The 23,162-nt window shown below is 42.7% G+C and overlaps 1 protein-coding gene across 2 annotated transcripts in view; it reads right to left on the bottom strand.

The window, feature by feature from the left end:
* MAMDC2 (MAM domain containing 2) overlaps positions 1 to 3,105 on the bottom strand; it is a 64,895-nt gene extending 61,790 nt beyond the window's left edge. Inside the window, exons 1-2 of one of the 2 annotated variants that reach the window (XM_066988525.1) lie at positions 2,587 to 3,105; positions 2,329 to 2,442 (exon numbers count right to left, since the gene is read on the bottom strand). In XM_066988525.1, coding sequence (XP_066844626.1) covers positions 2,329 to 2,442; positions 2,587 to 2,617 — 145 coding nt within the window. In that variant the 5' untranslated portion in view covers positions 2,618 to 3,105. The remainder of the gene's footprint in view (positions 1 to 2,328; positions 2,443 to 2,586) is intronic. The other variant, XM_066988524.1, reaches the window with a different exon arrangement.
* Positions 3,106 to 23,162: the final 20,057 nt, after the last annotated feature.

Raw genomic sequence — 23,162 nt, 5'->3', positions numbered from 1 at the left:
AGAATACTAAAGAGAAGCCAGAGATATTTATAAAAAAACTAGTCCAACCTTAGAAACCTGCTGGTTTTAGTGGGAATGCACAGCTGTAAACAAAAGCAAAATTCAGCCTCCTACTTCCTACCTGTGCCTGGCTGTTCAGAAGATACTGGCTTCCTTGGCAACAGGGCAAAAAACTTTCAAGTATGGAGTGGAAATTTCTGGGCAGGATTTTAGTTATATTTACATCATCTTGACAGTTTGGCACAGGACCACACTACTGAGAGATTTATAAGATGAAAGAATTTACACTGCAAGTCAGATAATCCCTAGAAGAGATTTGCTCTGTATATAACTATATTCCAAATCATATTTTAAAATTATAAAACAATTTTGAAGCAATGCGAGGAGACGTGGAACAATTCAAAGCTAAGCTGCCACTCCTATCCTCAACTTCCTCTGTTGTACCAGCAGATTGCCACACGCACATACACTGACCTGCAAATACCAGAGCCTGGCACTACAAAAGAAGCACAATTTTACTAAGTAAAAGAGTAAAAGAGACTTGGTTTGCACACCTGCCACATAGATCTGCATCGTTTAGATTTACAGTTATGTGAATGCATTTCCAAAGAGGATAACACTTTGTGTGCCAAACGTTTGCATGGAATGACATACTATGATTAAATATCAGACTGCAGAAAAAGGGTTTATAATGGAAACACTGACAGTATACCGATTAGGAGTGCTGGTATGCCACATGTCCTCCCAGAGCATGACAGTTCAGTTATATCTCTCTGAAAAACAAGATCTACAGTGACAGAAGCTTAGCAGTAGTATTAGCCTCTGGTATGCTGATGGTCAAACGCAAGAAGCAAACTACAACAACCAAAGTACGGTTCTGCAGGCCAAAAAATGCCGGCTGTTGATGATCCAAACCTCTGACAAAATTTCCCTGTTTTCTGAAGCACTGTAGCATGAATGGGCACAACACTGTGCTCACTTATCTCTGTAGATACTGCTCCCAGCGTCCCACAGCCCCATGGAGCTGAACCAGTACCCTGACCGTGTGGCTTCCCATTAATCATGAGCGGTGCTGCTGCCGAGCCGGGTGGCTTGAACGGGCATGAGGTTAACAGGCACAGCAGGGAAAGCAGAGATGGGCACTAAATTTTCAGTAGTATCCTCAAAAGTGCAGGAAAACCTACATATCTTTAAATAAATGAGAAGACAAGAATTATTTTAACGGGAAATTGAGACATCTTCACAGCCTGTTCTCAGTTGGCACTCTCTGGGCATTCCCAAACACTAATGACTAATGATTAGGGTGACTTGCTTTGCGTATGTGGGAACTTTAAAAAAAAAAAAAAGGCACAAAAAAAGCTCATTATAAACTGAGTGACAAGTAGAATGACCAGTCTGGACCATCCTGCTTTGAATGGCGCACTGACAAGGAGTGATGGAGGGTGTCAACCTCTTTGGTACCTGTACTCACCTCTACGTTATTCTTGGTGCTTGCTTTGGAGCTTAGGAACGTTTGAAGCCCATAGTTCCTTTTACTGTGTGAATGCAACTTTCACTTTATGTATGACATTATGGCCATAAAATAATCAAAAGCAATTAAAAAAAAAAACAACAATGCCCAGTTATAACAACATTGTGTTTATATTTGTTTATCTTGTTTGCTCACATTGGTTCTGTCAAAAGTAGGAGCCTACACTAAAAACTTACCAGGTAAGAGCTACAGTTGCAAGGAAATTCTGAATATCACCTGAAATTTGTTCCTTTGAATGGCAGGCAGTCTCAATAAAGTCTAATACAACTTGAAATGGTAATGCATGTTTCCTATTGAACTGTAGGTACCATAAAGTGGATTAAAGCCTTAATACAGTAAAGATACTCTTCATGCAGGTTGTCTTTTGCCCTGAAAATGCACCCACTTCTACAGCAGAGCCCAAGATACACTTAGGGAAAAAGCAGTGCTGCTCAGCAGGAATTTGACAGATGTGTGGGGTTTGGAGGTGGCAGGGTTTTGTGTTGTGTTTTGTTTTGTTTTGTTTTGTGGTGGTTTTTTTTTTGGTCTTTGATAAGCCTCCTATTCCCGACAGGGACCGAGAGCCGAGGCAGGGCTGTTTCAGAGGCATCCCGCGGAGAGCGGCGGCGGAACCTGCGCGGGGCGGCGCGCACCTCCCCGGGGCGCACGGCGACACGGGGCGAGCGGGAGCGCGCACGGGGGCGAGCGGGGACCCGGGGCTTCCCCGGGGGGGCTTCTCGGCTCCGGCCCCGGCAGCGGGATGCCGGCAGCGCCCCGAGGGGGAGGTCAGCGTGCCGGGGTGCCGGCGGCGCCCTTACCTTCGCCGTGCAGCGCCCAGGGCAGATGCGCGAAGTCCCACTCGTATCCGCAGGCGCTGTCCTCAAAGGCGCACGACCCGGGCGAGAGCAGGGCGGCCCCCGCCAGCCGCAGAGCTGCAAAGGGACAAAGCCAGCCCCGGTCACGGCACGGCCGGCTCGGGGGTTGGGGGGGCTCGGGCTCCGCTCCTCCCCGCCCCCCCCCCCCCCCCCCCCCCCCGCGGGCAGCGCCCCCCAGACCCCCGCCCGGCCGCCGCTTACCGTGCGCGGCGAGGAGGCAGAGCCGCAGCATCTTCGGCGCCGGGGGAGCCGGGGCTGGCGGCGGCGGCGGGGCGGGAGCGCGGCGGGGCGGGGAACGAGCGGGGCGGCGGCGGGACCCAGCCCCGGATCGGGGCGGGGGGGGCTCGGGTCGTGTCGGGGACGGGGGCGCCGCAGCCCCCGGGGGCGACCCGCTGGGTGGGAGCGAGCTCCGAGGCGGGGGGGGGCGGTCCCGGTTTTCGGGCGCCGCGAGCGGAGCCCGGCTGTGCCTCGCTTTCCTCCCCCGCCGGGTATTTATGCCGCTCGGTGCGGTGCCCCCTCGCACCCGTCTGCGGAGGACAAAGCGGCTCCCACCCCCTGTGCCGCCCCGGCCCGCCCTGCCCCTCTGCTGCCCCGCAGGGCTGGCCGCCCCTTCTGGTACCCCGCTCCTCTGGGACCTCCGCCTCTGGGCTGTCCCCGTCGGGGAAAAGTTTCCTCCTCGCCGCCACCCCGAATTTCCCCTCTCTGGCGTCCGCCCCGCGGCTCTCACCTGCACCCGGGCACGCACCGCTGGGCACGGGAACGGCGCAGGGCACACACACACACGGGGCTTTTCTTCAGCCCTCGTGGAAAATGCGCTGTCTGCACTGCAGCCTGCACAGGCTGCTTCAGTTACGTGGCTTTTACTTTTCTTATTGTTGGCAAATTCCGGCGTGCAACGCCAGTTTTAAAAGGCTCCTAGCAAAGGCACACAAACCCGGTAAAAATATCTCTTGCAACCGGTGATCCCTAAATGCATCCCTAAATAACTGTCATGTAGCCTCTAATACACTTGTCATAAAACCATTCCTGAATCCCATGCGGTATCTAGAACCTTTCCCCTTAAACTGACAGGGGCACTGCCTCCCTGTAACCGTGCTAACAGCCTCGGTGGTGATATCTTGCACAATCGCTCCAGCCCTCACACAGTTCATGCCTGGTCTGAGAAGGGTTTTGGCTGACAGACTTTTTTGTTATTATTATTTGTAATATCAGATTACCCACATACGTAGTCTACCTCTTGAATAATCCCTCTCAAATGTGTTCTGTTTTAAAGGCGTGCTTTTGTACCCAGAAGAACAGACTTTGTGCTCTCATGGGTAGGACACGCCTGCTTGCTTTGGGGAATGGCAGAGAAAGGTTCATGGCCCATTTCATAACAAACATAATGATACTCAATATTTTTTGTGCATGCAAGATGCAGGTATCTAACTTTCAGTCCTTCCATTGTAAGGGGACTGGAGCAGCACCTTGGGGATAACCATTCACAGTTTAATTTTGATATTGCTGGGTATTAATTAGTGCAATCCCTTCAGTTTCCCACAGACAATTTAATAGTGCCTGCATCCCTCATTCATTTGTTCACACAGTGGAACTCTCAGGTGTTTTTTTTGCTCAACTAGCTGGGTAACACAGCATTTCCTGCACAATTCACCTTCCAAAAACTCTTTGTCCCCTTTCCTTTCCTTTCCTGTAGGGGCCAGGACGGTGGCAGCGCCCTGGGTTCCTCTGCTGTGACATTTACCTGTACGCTTTGTGGTATTCACAGTATTTCTGTAACACTGCATTCACAGTTGTTTGTTTAGCTTTGCCTAGAAGCCAAAGATATAAACTTTCTCCATCCCTTCAATCATGTTTCTCTGCCAGACAGAGGCCGTGTGTGTGCAGACCTGAGCGCCCACAATAAAATCAGGAAGTTGTAATTTCCAGTGAAACACTTCCCACCTGAGCAGCAACCCAGCCACAGAGTGTGGAAGTGGTCTGTCCGGAAACAGACTGTGAATGCCCACACAAACATGTTCTCTGCTCCTCCCAGGGACACATGCCAGGCCTCCCTGGAAACGCTGTGAAATGAAAATCGTTGTCAAAAATATCTGGCACAGGCTTCTTCCAGAATGCTTCATCTCAGGTAGTAGAAAAACCTTCCCACTTTGAAATTCACTCAATTCATGTGGGTCTTTAATAAAACCATTGGTCTTGACCAGAACAGGTAATCTCTTTTTTTTAATATACATATCTTTTTATTTTATTTTTTTCTCTTTGACCTGTGGTTTCCAGATCAAGGAGCCTTCCAGCTTCTCCTAGTTCCTATTTCAGGGAAAGTACAGGAGTATAAGCAACTCAGAAGAGAGGGCTCCCCCAGCTCTGCTCTGAATTTTGGTGAAAGCTGCATTATCCCCTTGAAAAAGTTCACAAAATCTTCCTCTATTTTCAGGGTTCCCCATTCCATCTCCTCCTTCAAGGGATGAAGCCTTGATGAGATCCAGGACTTGGACCATTCTAACTCAATTTATGCCCTGCTTTTAGCATCTTTTGTATTTTCAGGTTTGTTTTTATACATTTCAGGCTCCTTGGGTAGTTTCTTGCAGCATGGTCTTCATCAGACTCCAGGCACGAGCTGATCTTTTCTCAGGGATTTGACAAATCCCAAAAGTGGCCCTTCAGGCACAAGATCATCATAAACATGATGTGTTTTCTGTCTTCCTTTACATTCTCCATCTAAAAACCTAACATTCCCATAATTCATCCTTTTTGCTGTGTGCAGAACATCAAAACTTCTTAGACAAATTAAGTGCTTCAGAACCAAGTGCTTCAGAAACGTCAGCTTTCTTTATTTCTTTTATTTTCAAGGCTCTGTTCTTCATGCATGTATAATTAAGGACTCTTTTCCTTGTTTTCATGGTGTTCCCTCTTTCCTATAACTTCCACCTGCCCCAATCCCTATTTTCTATTTCTTAGTCTATTTTTATTCCTGATAGTCTAGACAAAAGACCCTGTTAGGATGTAGAGAAATCCTTTTGGTTCCATGCTTTCCATCTTCCATGAATTAGATTTTTGTCTGAAAAATAAGTACAGGTAGAGATAGGTCTAAAGCTGCCAGTTTTTGCAGCAAGTTAGCTCCTCCAGAGTTGAAATGGTGCCTGTGTAGGTGAAATGAGTTGAAATGGTGCCAGCTTTTTCAGTCATCTCTTTTTCTCTTGTGCCTTATCATCTCTACCTTGGTGTGAGCCAAGCCCCACAAACACACGAACTTAAAAGCAAGGAGTTTATAGGCTAAAATCTAAATGAAACAATAACAACAACAAAAAAGAAACAAATTCCACAAGACAAAATGTAGCACCTTACAACTTTTTCCAGCTGGCTGGAAAAATTATGTGGCTTCTCATCAGAATTAAGTCTATAGGACTACAGCAAAATGGTCGTTTGTTCAGAAATATAACTAACTAATCACAAAAATGAAACTGTCAAAGATTTTTCACAGTATTATATACAAAGATTTTTTTTCCTATTTTTAACAAAAGGAAGCACCACGTTTCTTTAGCCTTTTTACATTTTTGATCTGTTACAGCTGCCAGTTGTATAACAGTGATGTCTCACTTGAGATGACCAAAGCATTTTCCGACTGCTGCAGGAAAAACAAAACCTGACACACTGCATGCCATTACGTTTTGTTATAAGGCAGCAGCAACAGATTCAAAATGACTTCTCAAGGGATAAACACAGAAACTCCATGCTTGAAGTAAGAAAATTGAAAGAAATACCTTGCTTATTGTGATTATTTTGTTCTTCCTCTGTTCCAGCACTGTTGTTGCCAGTTTCCTATAACACTAATTGTTCAGTTAAGACTGACTATTTTCTCTCAGTTGTAACCATTGCAAGTGCTACAACAAAGATCAGTTACCTAGGTTTGACCGTGACACAGCTCTCTTCCCAAATCTCCATTAGCTCTCCTCTCTCCTCCTGTTAAACATAAACTGCAGGTTTTCATTTTCAAAGCCTTTCATAGTCTCCTTCTCCCAGAAAGATTTTTCCTCCACTTTGACATCAGCTTCTACACCCTCTCACATGTAAGAAGGTCTCCATAATCATCCACATTGTTTCTTGTTTATACTTCTTCACGTTCCTCCTTAAAAGATGGTTGTTTTTTTGTTTTGTTTTGTTTTGTTCTGTTTTTTTGTTTTTTTGTTTTTTTTGGTTTTTTTTTCTGTGAGACCTATAAAAGATTGACAACAGGAAACTGTTGTGCTGAGACCAACATAAGTCGTGCAGGGTAGTTGCATTATATTTACTGTCTCTGTCTCTGTTTATCTACCATCCCTTTTCTTAGGCAGAAAACATTTGGGAGAGGCAAAGATTTTTTTTCAGGGTGCAGTTTAATAGAGGTACTGATCTTTGATGATGTTTCCCAATCGTTATGGTAACACTCAAACAACAAGAAATAACAAAGAAATCAGGATCACTTCATTTGTTACATTGCAAGTACTGAAATTCTACATTGTTTGTCCATCCAACCTGTAGACAAAGCAAACTTTGCAAATCTTACTAGTGGCATACAAAAATGTTTAATATACTGACTTGCATTTTAATAGCACTCTCTTGCCTTCTCTGTAAGACCCTACCTAGGATTTATCTAGACAAAGCCATACACAATTCTGATTTAGGTTTCACTCCTGGGCCAAACTCTCATAACCAAAATCTTCAGAGATTTGAATGATCCCATTTCTGGCATATCTGCTGCAAAGTGTCTTTGACAGATGGCTGACTGATATCTCTGTCTAATCTTTTAGAATAAATGGATTTATTCTTGATTCAAAGAGCACCAAGCTCAAGCAAGACAAATGGTTCTCTCAGCATACATTTTAACAAAATATTCTGAAGCCAGATAAACACACCTAACATGAATTAACTGCAATATCAAGTCAGCTGGTTAGCTAAATGTCTCCAACGGCTTTGAAAGATGCCCATATTTAAACTTTATATACATATAGAACCGTGTATAGTGCATTATGCAGTATACACCAATTTTGAGGAGCTCATTGCCCGAATAGGCAGCTGATGCTGGTGACTCATCACTATCAGTACTCACCAAGAGCTTCTCACCTGATTTCCCCACCAGTCTTGCAGATGGTGTGGCTCTTATCAGGAATAGCAGAGCCACACTTCCCACAGCTCTTCAGCCACCAAAGTTTATGTCCCCCTGTATTAAACTGGTTATTAATCTGGCAACTCCAGTTTGCTGCAAGCTCTCAGGAGCCTGGGAAGTATCAGGAGAAGTGTGTGATGGCAGTGGTGGGTGTGGACGGGCTGTTCTGAAGGGCAAAGGGAGAAGGTGAGCAGAAATGTAAATAGGGATTTTTATTCGGAAGGCAAAGGGATATGTGGTAGATACAGATTTTGTGGAGTGATTTGAGAAAATATTTAAAGCAATGAGAGCAATGGTTAGGTCAGATATTTTGGGGGGGGGGGTTAAATTAGATTTACAGATTAATTTAGAGGACTTGGAGGAGAACGATAGAGAATTTCTGCAAGTCTAGTTAAGTGAAATAGTGACAGGTAAAATGCATCAAAATCTAGCATCAAAATCTAGCCAAGGGTCTTAAGAAAGTCAATATTAAAATGACATAAAAATTCCTGAAACTGGTGCAAACCCTCAGAGTGTCCCATTGGGCTTTTACTTCCAAGAAATGTGTGGAAGAGGACAGAATATTTTCCTCTATAATGAATTCGTAAAAGCAGTTTGCACCTTATTAACTCAGATTTCCTGAAGTCCCACCCTGTCCTCTCCTGCTGCTAAATGAATTAGGTTGCCCTCTTCATGTCAGGGAGGAGTGTAATCCTGTATATGTTAACCAGACTCCCTCACAAGTGAGAACAAATATCAGAAGTGCCATTAATCATTATATATGAGTGCTTGAGGTGTACAGAAGCCCTCTACAATGGCAGGGTTTAATTCCTTTGGCACTTCCCCAGCTCACTCCTCACCAGCTTGCAAAGGGTCAGGCAGGCCACATTTGTGCTTGTTGCATTTTAAGACAGGGAATGCAGAAACACACAATAAGGCAGAAGGCCAATTACATCTTGGTAAATCATATTATTAAGTGAGCTCGCTTTAAGGGCTAATTTAATTCACAGGCCTCAATTTGCCTTACTTTAATTTGACTCCTTTTGTACTTCCAGATTAACACCAGAGGAGCAGAAGGACGAAGATTACATTCTAAGCTTTTCCATATTTTCTGCACCCCTAGCTATAGATACTCTCCTCCGCAGTGTTTGTTTTGAAATCCTGGAAAATACACTTTGTAAAAAGATCTCACCAAATGCCCAGGCACATCCAAACTTTCCACTGGATCTCAGACATTGGACACCGGTACTGTTTTGAGTTGGAACAGGATATCAGGGCTGGACAAGGAAATGAGGTCTTGTCAAGCAGTTCAGTGTTCATATTTCAGTCTCCTCACACACATGTGTTACTGTTATTAATATGCTCTAATGTACTATAATCACACATGGCACTTCGCAAGCCAAATTAGACAGAAAGCCTGGCATCTACTTCCTTTCATATTTATCTTCAGTGTGAAAAATGCCAGTAGTTTGAGCTGAGGTCATCTAATCCAATTATGCCACGACAATTAAACTGTGTAACTGCTGTGGTGTATCTGCAATGCCTTGTGCCCATTGTCCCCAGTGCTCCACAGTGCAAATTGGTTCTGATCTGGCTTATGAGCCAGTTTCTGCAACTGCTGTCTTCTCCCTTCTCTGGAAGAACCTCATGCCGTAGGAATATTTCCTCTGGTTTTCACTGGGTTTCTCACAGGCTAAGGCACAACTCCACATAAGGGTCTAGGTCTGTCTTTGTTAGGATGTGACTGCAATGTACCACAGGGCAGCTTGAACAGAGCCGTGCGGTCATACCCAGTTCAGTGTCGATATCTGGCTTATTGCAGCCCTTGCATACAGCACACTTCTTGTTCCAGGGGCTTAGTCCTGGTTAGCCCCTATGGGCAGAGCTATGTCATAAATCAAGCAGAAAGTGCTCAAAGTTTTGCTTCTCTGTGAAGGCAATTCACTACGTAGATGCAGTAAGATGAATAAGGAATCCCCTTTTGTGCTGCTTAGTAAGTGATGACACATAGTGGGGATAGTGACTAATGGGAGTATACATATGCAATATTTTTCTGGGGGATTTAATTCCTAACAGAAAACCAAAATGAGGTTGGGCAGAGGGTACTAGTATCCAGTGACCGTGCTGGTTATTTCTGCTGCCGTAGAGCATATGTGCCATTTGGGGAAGTAGAAAGATGAGCAGGAAAATGTCCTGACAGTTTTATTTGATTTTTCTGATTGCTGTGATGTTGCACTACTGGCAACAAACTGCAACTTCCAACTGAAGCAGTGGGGAAAGCTCCTGCCACTGCCATCTGTAGTATGAGCCATATGCATACATCAGAACAGCAGATACATCTCCATGCTTTTTAGAATAGCTTAGAGAGGATTTTTTTTCTTCTGTTCTGTTGGACTGGTTCTGTGTAAAGTTTTGGAGGGCTCTGCTCTGAGCAGCCTGGTATGGTTTAGTACTAACAAAGTACATGTTTTTGGCAAGTTGTTCTGGAATATTGTGTCTTCATTCAGTATATTTACTCTTCCCTGTTGCTTCCAGTGATTAATGCCCCAAAATCTCATGCAGAGACCACGGAGCTGCTGCTACTTGGTTTGCTGGAGGTTGGTAACTGGTCTTATTGAGTAGAGTAACAGAGGCACCTGAGGTTTTTAAGGACCTTGTGGTCGATCTGGTGCTGATTCATCAGCAAGCACTTCTGGGACTCAGCACAGGAACTGTCCTGTGGCTGAGCTCAGCAAGATCAGCTGGTCCTGAAGCTGGTCATGCAGAACCATGAGAACAGACCAGAGGGGATCGTCCTGCTGTGTGTATGGAGTCAGCATCAATCTGCACTGCTGTATTTAGGTAGGTATTTAGCTAGCCACTGAATTGAGCAATTAAAAAAATAATAATAAAATTAAATTAACAATTCTTCAGTTTGCAGGTTGTCAATAGTATGGAAAAGAACAGGAGGCCAGTCTCAGAAAAGGTAAGCCTGGGCATGAGGTCACAGAACACTAAAGCAGGCTCTTCCTTTGTGGGTGACAATGAAAAGACTCCAGGATCCCTCTGTCACATTAGAAGCAGCAACCTACTTTATTATGATTGTTAGTGTTTAATACATTTCCTAGGCCTTATTTAATTCCCTGTAAAGGAAAGCCAGCTGCTATAAGTAAGCAGGCTCTAGCTGCACATCACCATGATTTCATGAAGAGGAGTAAAAGAAACAGTCAAGAATGACATCTTCATGTGAAGTTATAAAACAAACTAAATCCCAGTGATTTGTTTCTCTGTTTGTAAAAACTCTACTGGCACCAGCAAACTTCAACTTTCTTCGCAGAAGAAAAAAAAAAAACAAAAACAAAAAACAACACATATACTGGAGAAATAAACTGAGCATAAAAAGCTCAGTTTTACAGCTAATTAACTTTTTATAATAGCTATCAGGTCTTCTGTCTGTTTTTTTAAACCAGTGGGTTAGCAGATATCCTACAGTCCTTAAACATCAGCTACGAGCCTTGCTAGTGGTCTGGTAGCCAACTGTTGGCCTCTGAAGGCCGAGGGCATTGAAAATGACTTTCAGCTGCTAACTGTCCTTTTCCATCAACACAAAGAGTGCCAGCCACTGTGACTTCTCAGCTGGTAAAAATGGTCAGGTGGAGGGGTCTGAAGAGGATATCCATGCTTGATACATGCCAGAGGATACATTTTTCCAAGAATTACTTCTCTACCTTCATGCCTTGGGGCTTGTGACTCACTTGTGGAAGAGAGGAAGCCAGTAGGTACAGGACAGAAGGAGTGCAAAGTGAGATGGGCAACCTCGTGGTTGTAGTTACTGCAGATAATCCTGCTGGAAACCATCCTTTCCACACACACACACGTCTGAAGGAGTTTCCTCACATAAATCAAAGGTACTTTGCCTGTAGACAGAAGATATCACAGGAGAAGATTTGGCTTCACAGGGCAAAGAGTGGACCTTATGTGGTGCAGCTCTCCTGCTGCTCTGCTAAAGATAATTAATCATGAAATAATATTATCCATTTTCCATATCCGAAGTTGGTTTTGGTTCTGGTCAAAACCACATAGTAACATTAAAAACAACCAGTTCACCAGGTGTTTGGTTTTATGGACTCAGGCCAGAAGTTGGTGAGTCTTGATTAGAAGAGCACGTGTTCTAGACTATTCTGTTTTCTTTAGGCCGATCAAGTCTTGTTATCACCCTCTTCTATACCTGGCTTCTCCATAAGCCCTGTGGAATTTACAAATGTCAGTCTGAGCTACAACCTTGTGGTTAGACAAGCTGATTAGGCTGTTGCAAAGTTTATTGCTATATACAAAGCAAAATCTACTACGACAAACATACAGAGTAGCCTAACTCCCTCTCCCACACTAGAAATCCATTAAGTCTCATCATCCATTATCAGTTCCATTATTTTATTTTATTTATTTTATTTATTTTATTTTATTTTATTTTATTTTATTTTATTTTATTTTATTTTATTTTATTTTATTTTATTTTATTTTATTTTATTTTATTTTATTTTATTTTATTTTATTTTATTTATTTTATTATTTTATTTTTTCCATACAGGGGCAGTGTTTGGCCAGTGCTAGTCAAAGACCAAGAGCCCCCCTGTTCCAGAGGCTGGCGAATAGAACTGTTTTGAGGTAAGCACGATGATTTTGTTATTAACTTTAAGACAGGAACACAAAGAATGGAAAATACTAATGGGATTTCTAAAGAGGATATGGGGCTCCAGTAAACAGAAGGAGAAAAAACATAAATCAAATTCCTAAAACCTTCCTTCTAGTGCATTATCCATTCACTTCAGTGAAAATATCTCTGAGATAGGATGTGGTATATATTGTTCTGTGTATAACTCCAAGTACATCTTTTTTTAAATGGATTTGCTTTCAGATAAATGAACAAAAGCAAAACATTGGCTTAATTCAGTTTAAAGAGTTTGAAAGTGCATAGGAGCAAAGTTTCCCCTAATTCTAACCCAACAGCTGTCTTCCAGCTTTTCATCTTTCCCTGCTCTCAGCCCTGGCTGGGGCCAGAGACAACACAAAATTAGAAAGTGAACTCTGTTTTTTGAATCATTCAATAACATTTTGAATGTGTCTTCTGATTTATATTCTTCAAGTACCAATATACTTCTATGGTGAATCATATCTTTGAACCCCTTTAAGGTTAGGTATGTTACTGAATGGTATCTCAGCTATTCAAACAAGAACAATAATAAACACTTCCATTAAAGCTGTACTCTAAGAGTCAAATTATTGAAGGTCATTCACAACCTGCCTGGATGCCATCCTGTGCAATGTGCTCTGGGTGATCCTGCTCAGCAGGGGGTTGGACTAGGTGATCTTCAAAGGTCCCTTCCAACCCCTGCCAATTCTGTGATTCTGATTCTGCGAGATTAAAAGAAACTCTTTGCTGCTTAAGGTCAGCGATCAGGGTAACGATGGTTTCATCACCCTTTTCCAGCTGGGTGTGTTTGATATGCACACTGTTGCAGCATAACATTAGGGTTGGAGCTAGGGAAGCCAGTATATTTTTGGTTGGAGTAAATCTATCTCCACCCAAAGAACTGCAGGAAGATGTGCTCAGGATGGAGCAGTAGCTCATCACACATTTTGAACTAGGAAGGTTTATCACCTACTCTGCAGAAGAGCAGGGTTAAGATTAGGCTTAGGGCTAGGGAATTTAAAAAACCTTGGAGCTGAAATGCCAACAACATCCTGCTCAGCCCAGAGAGCTGGAATGACAGCTGGACTCAGAACAGGCATGTAGCTCAGTCTACATCTGGAGTCAGGAACTGGTCGTATATCCTGCAAGGAAAGCTGAGCTGTAATGTCAGGGGTAAAGTTAGGTGGCTGAGTGCCACTGTATGATCCTTGGAGTGATGTGTAATTAAAGAAAATAAACTATTCTTTCCAATAGTCTACATGTAGTCTACTCTGAGAATTTAAAAAATTCTAAAAAAAAAAAAAGGTATTTTTTGTTTAAATTACATATAAATTAAATTATTCACATGCCATTATTGTCTTTGGACATTACAGAATGAATCAGGTGAGAGACAATGAGTATTTTGTAAGAGTCCAGAATGAACAAAATACTATGAACAGAATTCTCTGCTAATTTGTATCAGATGCTACACTATAGGTGTAAATGAAAGCAAAATTACCCCCCTTAACAGCTAAATAACATGATCAATCATTTATAGATAAGTAAACTCTTAAATCTTATATGATTTATAAATAAGTACCTCTTACTTGTAGACATGAACAAACCAAGAAGCCACTGACAATTTCAGAAAACCTTTTGAATGGATGAAGTCTCTTTTCCTTATTGTTTATGTTCCTATCACAATCCATAGTTAAGATTTCTTTGAGATACCAGCTGTAAAAGAAGCTGGAGAATGCCCACGTGCTCAAATGCAACTTCATCATCCAGAGGACTGCATAATGGAAAAAAATGGAGGTTGCCATGGTAAAATATTATTTGTGTACAAATAAATGCCCTGCGGTCAGTTTCTCCCTCAGATGACAGTGCTTTTGCAGAACTTGGAAGAAAACAGAGGAGAAAGCCAAATATGAGGAGATGTGCAGAAATGGAAAATGGAAAAAAAAAAAAAAAAGGAAATGAGACAGAAGAAAAGGATGATTTGTTCAATACTGTTTAAAACCTTTAGATCCTATTTTTTCAGACTTTTTGATGTCTGAAATAATCCTTTGACATCTGCATAATCCTTACATTGCTGTAACGTAGCTTCCCAAGGACTTCTTCATAAGGCTGTCACTGGAGTAACAAATCTGCCTGGCGGGGGCAAAGTAACTGCCCAAAACAGTGCAGAAATCCTGCAAGGGAGGGTTGCCACGTTCATGAGCCTCCAGCAGATGTTCAGGAACTTTGTACAGCTCAGTAGCTCAGCTCCTGTGTCAGTAGTCTTCTGCTTCCTGAGTCAGCAAAGCTTTGGCAGATACGATGTCTGTGCTGTATCCTTGGATTTTGGAGTCCTAGAGCTGGGAGGTACTGCACTCACCTGGCTGCCAGGCTAAGATTTTGTGTGGCTTGAAGTAATCTGTCTCTTACCTGGGTATCTCCTCCTGCTTTTCCCAGAGCATTCTCTTTGCCAGCTCTAGCACCAACTCTCCTTTTGAAATATACTGAGCAGAGCGAGGACATATGTAAAAAGGGAAGACATGGTCTTAGCAACAACTGTTACAAATGCAATATCGAATAGTAAGTGTATGAGAGAAAAGCACAAAATAAAGCATATAGCACTTTTCCAAGGGGGCTATGGCTGAAGTTTTACAAATTCATGTCAAAGCGAATAATAGTCTATCTGACTGCAACAGGAAAGGAATACTTACTTACTCTGGAGATCATTGATTATGACCAAAAAAAATAAAAATAAAAAAGTGCAGCTTCACTTCTGCAAACATTATGAATGAGGCAGCTCCAGCTGCTCCCTGGTTTCTAGTTTGATGCATACCATCAATGTACAGAACACAAGGTAAATTTACACCTAAAGCTGTACAGGCAAGTATTGCCACGGGGTTCCCCCCCACCTGTTCAAGTTACATGCCAGCATTTCAACAGATTGCATACAACAAAGAAAAATCTCTGTAATGTATCGCTTACTTTGATTACAGGTCACAACTTGCTACTTACCTAACGAAAAACCTGAATGGCAGCACAGCAGTGCTCCTGCACAACCCACCGACACTGACATTCTGCTAGCTCCACCAGGAAAGCTACCCCTTTGTTTTCGTGCTGCAGTGATTTGTTTTGATCTGTGAATTTTGCAGCACTGAAGCAGCACCAAAAGATCTTTAAGAAGGCAGCTGTTTCAATGGCATGAGAAGGGGAATTCATGGAATAAGAAAGGAGAGGGAAAAAAGAGGTGGTTAGTTATTGTTTGGAATAATCCATTTCATTTCTCAGCAAGAAGAAAGCATGCTAGTGAACGCAGATGTTTATATTTTCATCTCTGTTTAAACATTGAAGGCCTGATTGGGGCTTTATGTCCAAGTTTTGTACTTCAGCACAGTTATTCCTGATTACCCCGCTGTTGGTGTGAGGAGAGTGAGGATCCTCAGCTTGAGACATTGTATAGTCCAAGATGAGTGGGCTATAATCCAAATAACAGCTGTAAATATCTTAAACCTTAGAGGTATAGTTTAAAAATCTGCAAGGATAAAATTGCATTCCTTAGGTTAAAATATTTTTTCCCCAGGAATTACTTAGATGCAACTGTCGGACATTATGAATTCTCACTATTTCTGACTCACACTGATCAAATCTAAACAAAAAAAAGACAGCCAAAAAAAAATCTAGAAACTTTAGAGGCTCTCCTTCCTGTTTTTAAAGCTAGCAAACAGATGAGGTTATTTCTTCTAAACTTCTTCACTCGGACAAAAAAAGCAAAGCCAAAATTACACCCCTTCTTGTGGCTGCGGCTTGCACTGTCAGCTGGTTTGATCGACGTCTGCAAACAATCTGTGCCTGCACGCTGGGCATCTCACTCCAGGCCAAAACGATCAGATGTGCAGGGAGCGCTCTTTGCACCAAACGCTGCATTTTGTTTTCCTTTTGTGGCAAACACGTTTCAGTTGCCAGCAAGATGACAGCTCTGTGGCTTCCTTGCAGCCATGGAGAGACAAAAGCAGCAATGGTTACAGTCTATAGTAAGGTCCAAAGGGGAAAGTGACTAATAATGACACTGGGTATGATATTGCCACAAGAGTGTGTTGTCATGGACTGAGTCCTATGGTTGGCTTACAAAGTATGTTTATTTCTCTTTGAATTGTGCTCTGCTCTGATTAGGACTATCCCATTCTTTATTTCCAGCATCATGACAAGATGGATTCAGCATCTGGCAAGCTGCCAGATTCCGTATTTCCATTAGTTTCTAGACATGAATTGTTTCCTGATCTTCTTCTGAGACATGCTGTGTGCTTCACTAAACTTCGTGCCTAGCCGGCAGGCTCTTTATCTTGTTTCCCCTGTATCACCCCATGGCTAAAGCTCACTCACAGATTTATGGTTATGATGTGCCATTTTCTGTTACCAGCAAGGGAACAAACCAGAATAAATGATGACTTATAAAGTTATAGTTGGATCAACAAGAGCTGGTCTTCAGCAGAGATCCAGAGCAGGGGTCCCACTCAGATTTGACATAGCTACCATTTCATCAGCTTCTCCAACATGACTGTGGGCCATCTACTGCTTGTACATGCTCCACCTTTGCCAAACACTGGAGCACTTAATTCTTTGTCCAGACCCAGCTGTATGAAAAGGGAGAACTGGGCTCTGTTAGCATAAATACAGCGCAGTAATCTTCATCTCATAATTAACTCTCCATTGACTTCCTTTGTACAGATGTGGCCTTATCTAAGAGTCTGGAAAAGGTCACCCTCAGTGACCAGTGGCTGATTGGTCCTAACAGCGTGAATCGATGGTGCACATCACTCCAAGTTGTATGACGGCTGACTGTCACCCAAATCACCCTCCACAGATCAGAGAATCCATGGGGTGAAAGGGCCGTAGCAGTGTTCCCACTGTTCAGGTGTGACACGCTGGAGAAGACAGCAAGCAGGAGCCTGTACTGCTGCTGCTTGTGCTGCACTGTGCACAGAAAGCAAAAGAAAGGAAAGCCAGCTTGTGGGTCATCAGCATTAAATTTATCTCTCGCATACCAGGCCTTCTGTCAGAGCAGAATCAATATTAAATCCCGTTTCGTTCCTCCTTCATGTCTTCTACCTGCCTTTTGTGGCTGTGGCTGCAGATAGACCCCATTCAGCCACAGGTGGAAGCAGTACGTGCTGAAGCACTTTAGGTCAGGCCTCTCAGACTATCCCAGCAGAAGCTTTCCCAGGCAGAAGGGGAGGAGCACGTGCTGGGAAAGCTCATTAGAGTATGGTAGCCATTACATAGAAAATAGTTGAAATAGAAAATAGCATGAGGTGAATCTTTTTTTTTTTTTTTTGGCAAATTATTCTTTTAATATGTCCTGGTTCCAGTTAGGACAGAGTTAATTTTCCCTCCTAGTAGCTGGTAGGGTGCTATGTTTTGGATTAGAATGAGAAGAGTGCTGATAACATGCTGATGTTTTAATTGTTGCAGAGCAGTGTTTACACCAGGCCAAGGACTTTTCAGCTTCTCTCTCTGTTCTGCCAGCGAGCAGGCTGGGGGTGCAGCAGGAGCTGGGAGGGGACAGACCCAGGACAGCTGACCCAAACTGGCCAAAGGGGTATTCCATACCATCTGACATCATGCTAAACAATATATAGGGGTGGCTGGCTGGGGTGGGGGGCCGGCTGCTCGGGGATAGGCTGGGCATCGGTCAGCGGGTGGTGAGCAATTGCATTGTGCATCACTTGTTTTCTTACACATTATTATTGTTAATACTATTATCATTATCACTATTATTATTATTATTGTTATTATTATATTCCTGTCTTAATAAACTGTCTTTATCTCAACTCACAGGCTTCACTTTCCCGTTTCTCTCCCCCATCCCAGAGAGGGAGGGGGGAGGGTGAGCGAACGGCTGTGTGGTGTTTAGCTGCCAGCCGGGTTAAACCACAACAAATAAATAAAAATTTGCTGGCCAAGCACTTGTGTCTTTGCAAAAACAACTAGGTATTGTGGGCATCACTAACCTTCCAAGTTTGGTGACTTCCAAGCTGGGTTTTTAGTGTTGTCCTGGGAAATGAAGTATCTCAGCTCATCCTTCTGGTCTGAACCGGGATCATCCATGCCCTGGAGGAATGCCTTAGCCACTGGGACGTGGAGTATTTTGGATCTAAGCACCTCTCATTCTGTTGCCTCTCCTCACAGGTTAAGATCTCCAGCCCTTGGCTATCTTCATCCCTCTCTGCTGTACTAGCTCCAGTTTACTGGTGTCTGTCCTGGGGGAGATACAATCAGACACAGCATGATGGACGTGGTCAAACAAGAGCTGAGTAAAGGGACACTATGCTCCAGGAGGTGGGGTCTTCCCTCATTTCCAGTGACATTTAAGAGTCATCCAAGGGAAGGTCTTTGTTCAAGACCATGGACTGGGTTCAAAAACTTTTGGATTTGACCTTCAGGATTTGAACTTCAGCCTGAACTTCAGGATTTGTCACTTCTGGGTTACTGCACACAGATAGGGTGTGGACACTTCCTCCTCCTCTGTTTTGCTAATCCAGCCTTCTGTTTCTGCTTTTCCTGTGTTTGTATAAAAATACCCCAAAGCAAAGATATTAAATTTTGATCAAATCAGTAATCTTATTCAGTTAAAAAAAAAAATCAAATCAAATCAAATAAAGAACAAGTTCTCCATTTTGGGAGTGCGGGAAGTGGGTGGGAGAGGTCATTAAAAAAATGCAACCCATGGGACCTCTGTTTGCCAGCTCTGTGGAAAAGTGTTTGGTGACTGGAGACCTTGCTAAATAGACTGTGAAGCTCTGTAAGACCCCCTGAAAATCCTTTCTGATTTTCAGAAAACAGTAGTAGAGCTAATTTCCATCACCCTTCAAGTTCCTCCTCCTGTTCTCTCCATCTGTGGCAGCAGTCTCTGCGAGAGCCTGGAGTGCACCTTGCTGTACACTTGCAAAGCAGTTCCCATACCTCTCACATACCCTGTCGTGCACCTGCTTCACACTCAAAATGAGTACTTACACTGTATAACTTAGTGCCTTTCATTAAACAATGGAGTAATTGGAACCCACTGTGCTAAAGTTCCTGCCAAATTAGTCAGGAAGCATCATGTAGCAACTCATGAATTTCCCAAAATTTCCTTTAATCAAATTATTACAAAGAACTTCAAATAGCTATGTTAAACAACTGTGTCTTGCAGCTGATGTTGCTATAATCTTAAACAGATCACCCTTTAAAATTTGTTAATCAATTAGGTTTCCTCCTTGCAACTTCTTTATGAATAAGCTTTTTGAAAGCTTGCTGTGAAGTCTGTTTTGGAATATATTATGATTTTGATGGCAGATTCATATCACAGAATCACAGAAGTTGGCAGGCACCTCTGGAGGTTATCTACTCCAGCCACTCAAGCAGGGTCAACTACAGCAGGCTGGCCAGGATGGTGTCCAGTTGCGTTTTGAATAACTCCAAGAACTGAGACTGCACAGTCTGTCTAGGCTACTTGCTCCAGTGTTTAGACATCCAAACAACAAAAAGGGTCTTTTTCTTCTGTTTAAGTGGAATTTCCCATGTTTCTGCTCACATCCATTTCCTCTTGTCTTATCGCTGACCAACATCAGAAGTCTGACACGGATTTCTTTACTCCTCCCATCAGGTAGTCATGCATACTGAAGCCCACCATCTTAGTTACTGCAGCCAGGCTGCTCCTAACTTCCACACTCCTGACCTTATTTTCTTTGGAAATATGAGGTGCAGCAGAGCTCCTCCCCTCCCTGGTTCCACAGTCTCTCTGTGTTGCCATCAGTGTGGTCCAGAAAGCTCCTGGATTCCCCATGCCCTGTGGTGTTGACCCCCCAGCAGATATCAAGTGGTTGGAGTCCCACATGATGACCAGGGCCTGCAAAAGCGATGCTTCTTCCAGGCATCTGAGGGAGTCCTCATCTGCTTTTTTTTCCTGAGCATATGTTCTACAGCAGAAACCAGCCCGCAGCATCACTCATTTGTGTCTGATGTCCCAAGGTACAGCTCCACACTTTCCTGCTGCTCTCTTGTATAAGGGGAAACTCCATCTCTTCACACACCTGGCTGCCTGTCATAATGACCCTGTATCCGTGCATCGCAGCACTCCAGACGTGAGCTCACTCAGTACATCCCTGCAACTGCAATGATACCATTGCCCTGCAGCTACACACAGACCTCTAACTCCTCCTGTCTTATCCCCATGCTGCAGTGGATTATTAAATGGTAAAGCTGAAAAAAAAAATCTCATTTTGTGAAAAACATGAAAAAAAATCTTGTGAAAAAATTTCTTGTGAAAAAAATCTCATTTTAAACTCCTTATTATTTATTCTTATTATTTATTATTATTTAAAATCCTTGTTATTTACAAGCCTTCAAGAAATAAAATATCATAACCAACAAGCAAACAGCTGTGATTTTCCCCCAGCTTAATTCAAAGACTTCTGGAAGCACTAGGCATTGTACAGAAAGAGGTCTGCTCGCACAGGCAGGTGAGGGGGACAGAAGAGGAAGATGAGACTGGCTGCAGAAGTGAAGACATCCAAGCATGTGCTGCAGCTATTTTTTGTAAAGTGCAATCACATGTAGCAGCCTCACTTTCCCTTGTGTTATTAATTGGCACATTGTGATGTTTGTAAAGAAGATTGGCTTTTGAAGAGATACAAAAACTGAGATATTTCTGCCCTGATGGAAAAGATGCAGCTTGCAAGAGAAACCTGCGCCACAACGGCAGCAACTGTGGGCAAAAGCAGATGGAGAATAACCCCGATTGGCATTGTTCCCTACATAGATCCAGCAGAAGTTTATTCTAGATAACCACAGGGGCCAATCAACAATGCCAGGTTTCAAAAAATCAGCAGGCCTTGGTTATCTCTGTAGTGTACCAGCCTCATGTTTGCAGCCACCTAATCCGTCAGAGCTTTTGCAATCAACCTCAACTGCCAGTGCTGTTTGCTATTGTATTTGCTATTATACAGCATCATTCCATTTCCTGGTACTCCATTAATTTTGTACTTCATACAGCTATGTTATTCACTTCAAAAACTGTCTTATGTTCTTTAATAATATATTATGATGCTACTTAAAATTTGGGAATGGCAGTTACAGACAGCTCTATAACCAAAAAGGCAATCTATAAACAAAATGCCAGTGACTGGTTTGTTTCATTGGAGATCCTGGAAAGCGGGTATGCACAACAATATATAATGTATTTTATTAATTCTTATTCAGCAAAGCCCCAATACAGAAGCTAGAAAGAAAGCCAGCATCTAAAGAATGAATGTTATCTTTTTTTTTTTTCTTTTCTTTTTTCCATATCCAATATTGAGGTCAACTCCCACGTTTAGATAAGTGTGTTCAACATTCAGAACAAGTGCATTTTACTTTGCAGTTTTGCATACATTCAGAATGCCAAAACCTAGCAAATTCTAAGCTAAAGGTGTCTGGTCTTAACTGCAGCTAATGTTTCTGTGACTGAAGTTAAAACCAGCAGGAGAATCATCAGGTATATATATAACCCATATATTTTTATGGCTATGTAGCATGTGTTTAAGTGGGTAGAAAATGTTCAGGTAGAGATTTTCTCTCCCGCTAGGCCAACTGGTACAGTTGAAAAACTTAAATTTTTATTGTCCTGCCTGTGTCCTTAGACCACCTTAGCTACAGCACTGTTGCTCTAGATCATCTTGTGGATGCAGAGTTAGAATAGACATTAGAGCACAGGGAAAAGTCAGCACTTTCAAATTTCAGGGATTCCTATTGATATTATCTCTGCCTTGGATTATCATGGACTGATAATTTTTATTTGTGGTTTAAGATTTGAACAGCCTCTAGATGGCATGTGACCAAGTGTGACAGATGGAAAAAAAAAAAAAAAAAAGTCTTCCGAGCCTTTTTAACGCTGCAGTTTAATAAAAACACTCATACAGCAAATGATATTTTCCTGTTTTCAGTAACAAACTGAGCTCACTATCAGAAAGGCAGCCTGTGGCCTTTTTCCAGGAGCTTCCTTACACATAAAGGACTGCTAATACAGCCACTAAATTCTTGGAATCTGAAAAAGATATTGGTTATCTCTAAGTAGCTTCAGAGGCACGCATTGCATTACCTTATTATTGCAGGCATATCTGTGAATTTGAAAACACTTGATACCCTGTTACTTTGTTATATAAGTAAATATGGCTTATTTTGAAACCGCTTAGGGTGTTTGGTGTCTCTGTATCCAATTATTTTAGTACTATCTCTAGGAGAGTAAATCACCCACTGCTAGAGGAAGTGATATGGCACTTGTGTTAGCCTTGTTTTCTCTTTACGTTAGGTACATCCATTTAAGGGATTATTTCAATAGCCTCTTTGTATTTCATAGTTACTCTTCCAATAATGAAATTATTTGTAAAAAAGAGGTTTAAATAAGTGAGGAATTGTTGTTGTTGCTGCTTTTTAATTTTTATTAAGTTTACATTTTGTGGACAACACCATTTTCATTTGCACTGATGAAAACAAAGATCCTTACAAATTTATGAGGTCCTAACTCCTCAAGAAAACTAACTTATATGCAAAAACAAAACAAAACAAACAGAAAAAGGGATTTAGGGCACACCACACATTGCAAAAGACTTTTGGGTTTTAAAACATTTAATGTTCGTGTATCTGAGGGCAAGCACCAAGGGCCTGAAGATTAAACCCCAAAAGGTATTTTGGGTGGCCACCTCCTGTCTGTGCCCTCTGCATGCCTGTGTGCCCCTGGCCCCATTGCTCTGGGGACAGTGCCTGCCTGGCCCCATGTCTCTTTTTCTTGTCCCACACCTCTCTGCCTGGTATGGTATAGCCATCGTGTCACATGCACATGGAGCAACACCTTGCACTGCTCCACCTTGGTGGGCAAAGCCACTGGCCATGTCGCTTTCACAAGCACACCAGAACTTCCCTTATTCCGGCTTGCAGCAGGCAGCCAAACAGCCACATGAGTCAACCAGCAAGAAGGGAAGCAGGGCTGGAGCAAGGACCACA

The sequence above is a fragment of the Anser cygnoides genome, chromosome Z (genome assembly GCF_040182565.1).
Source record: "Anser cygnoides isolate HZ-2024a breed goose chromosome Z, Taihu_goose_T2T_genome, whole genome shotgun sequence".
NCBI classification, from domain to species: Eukaryota; Metazoa; Chordata; class Aves; order Anseriformes; family Anatidae; genus Anser; species Anser cygnoides.
The sequence above is the reverse complement of the archived record's forward strand: the minus strand, read 5'-3'. Positions and strand labels throughout refer to the sequence as shown.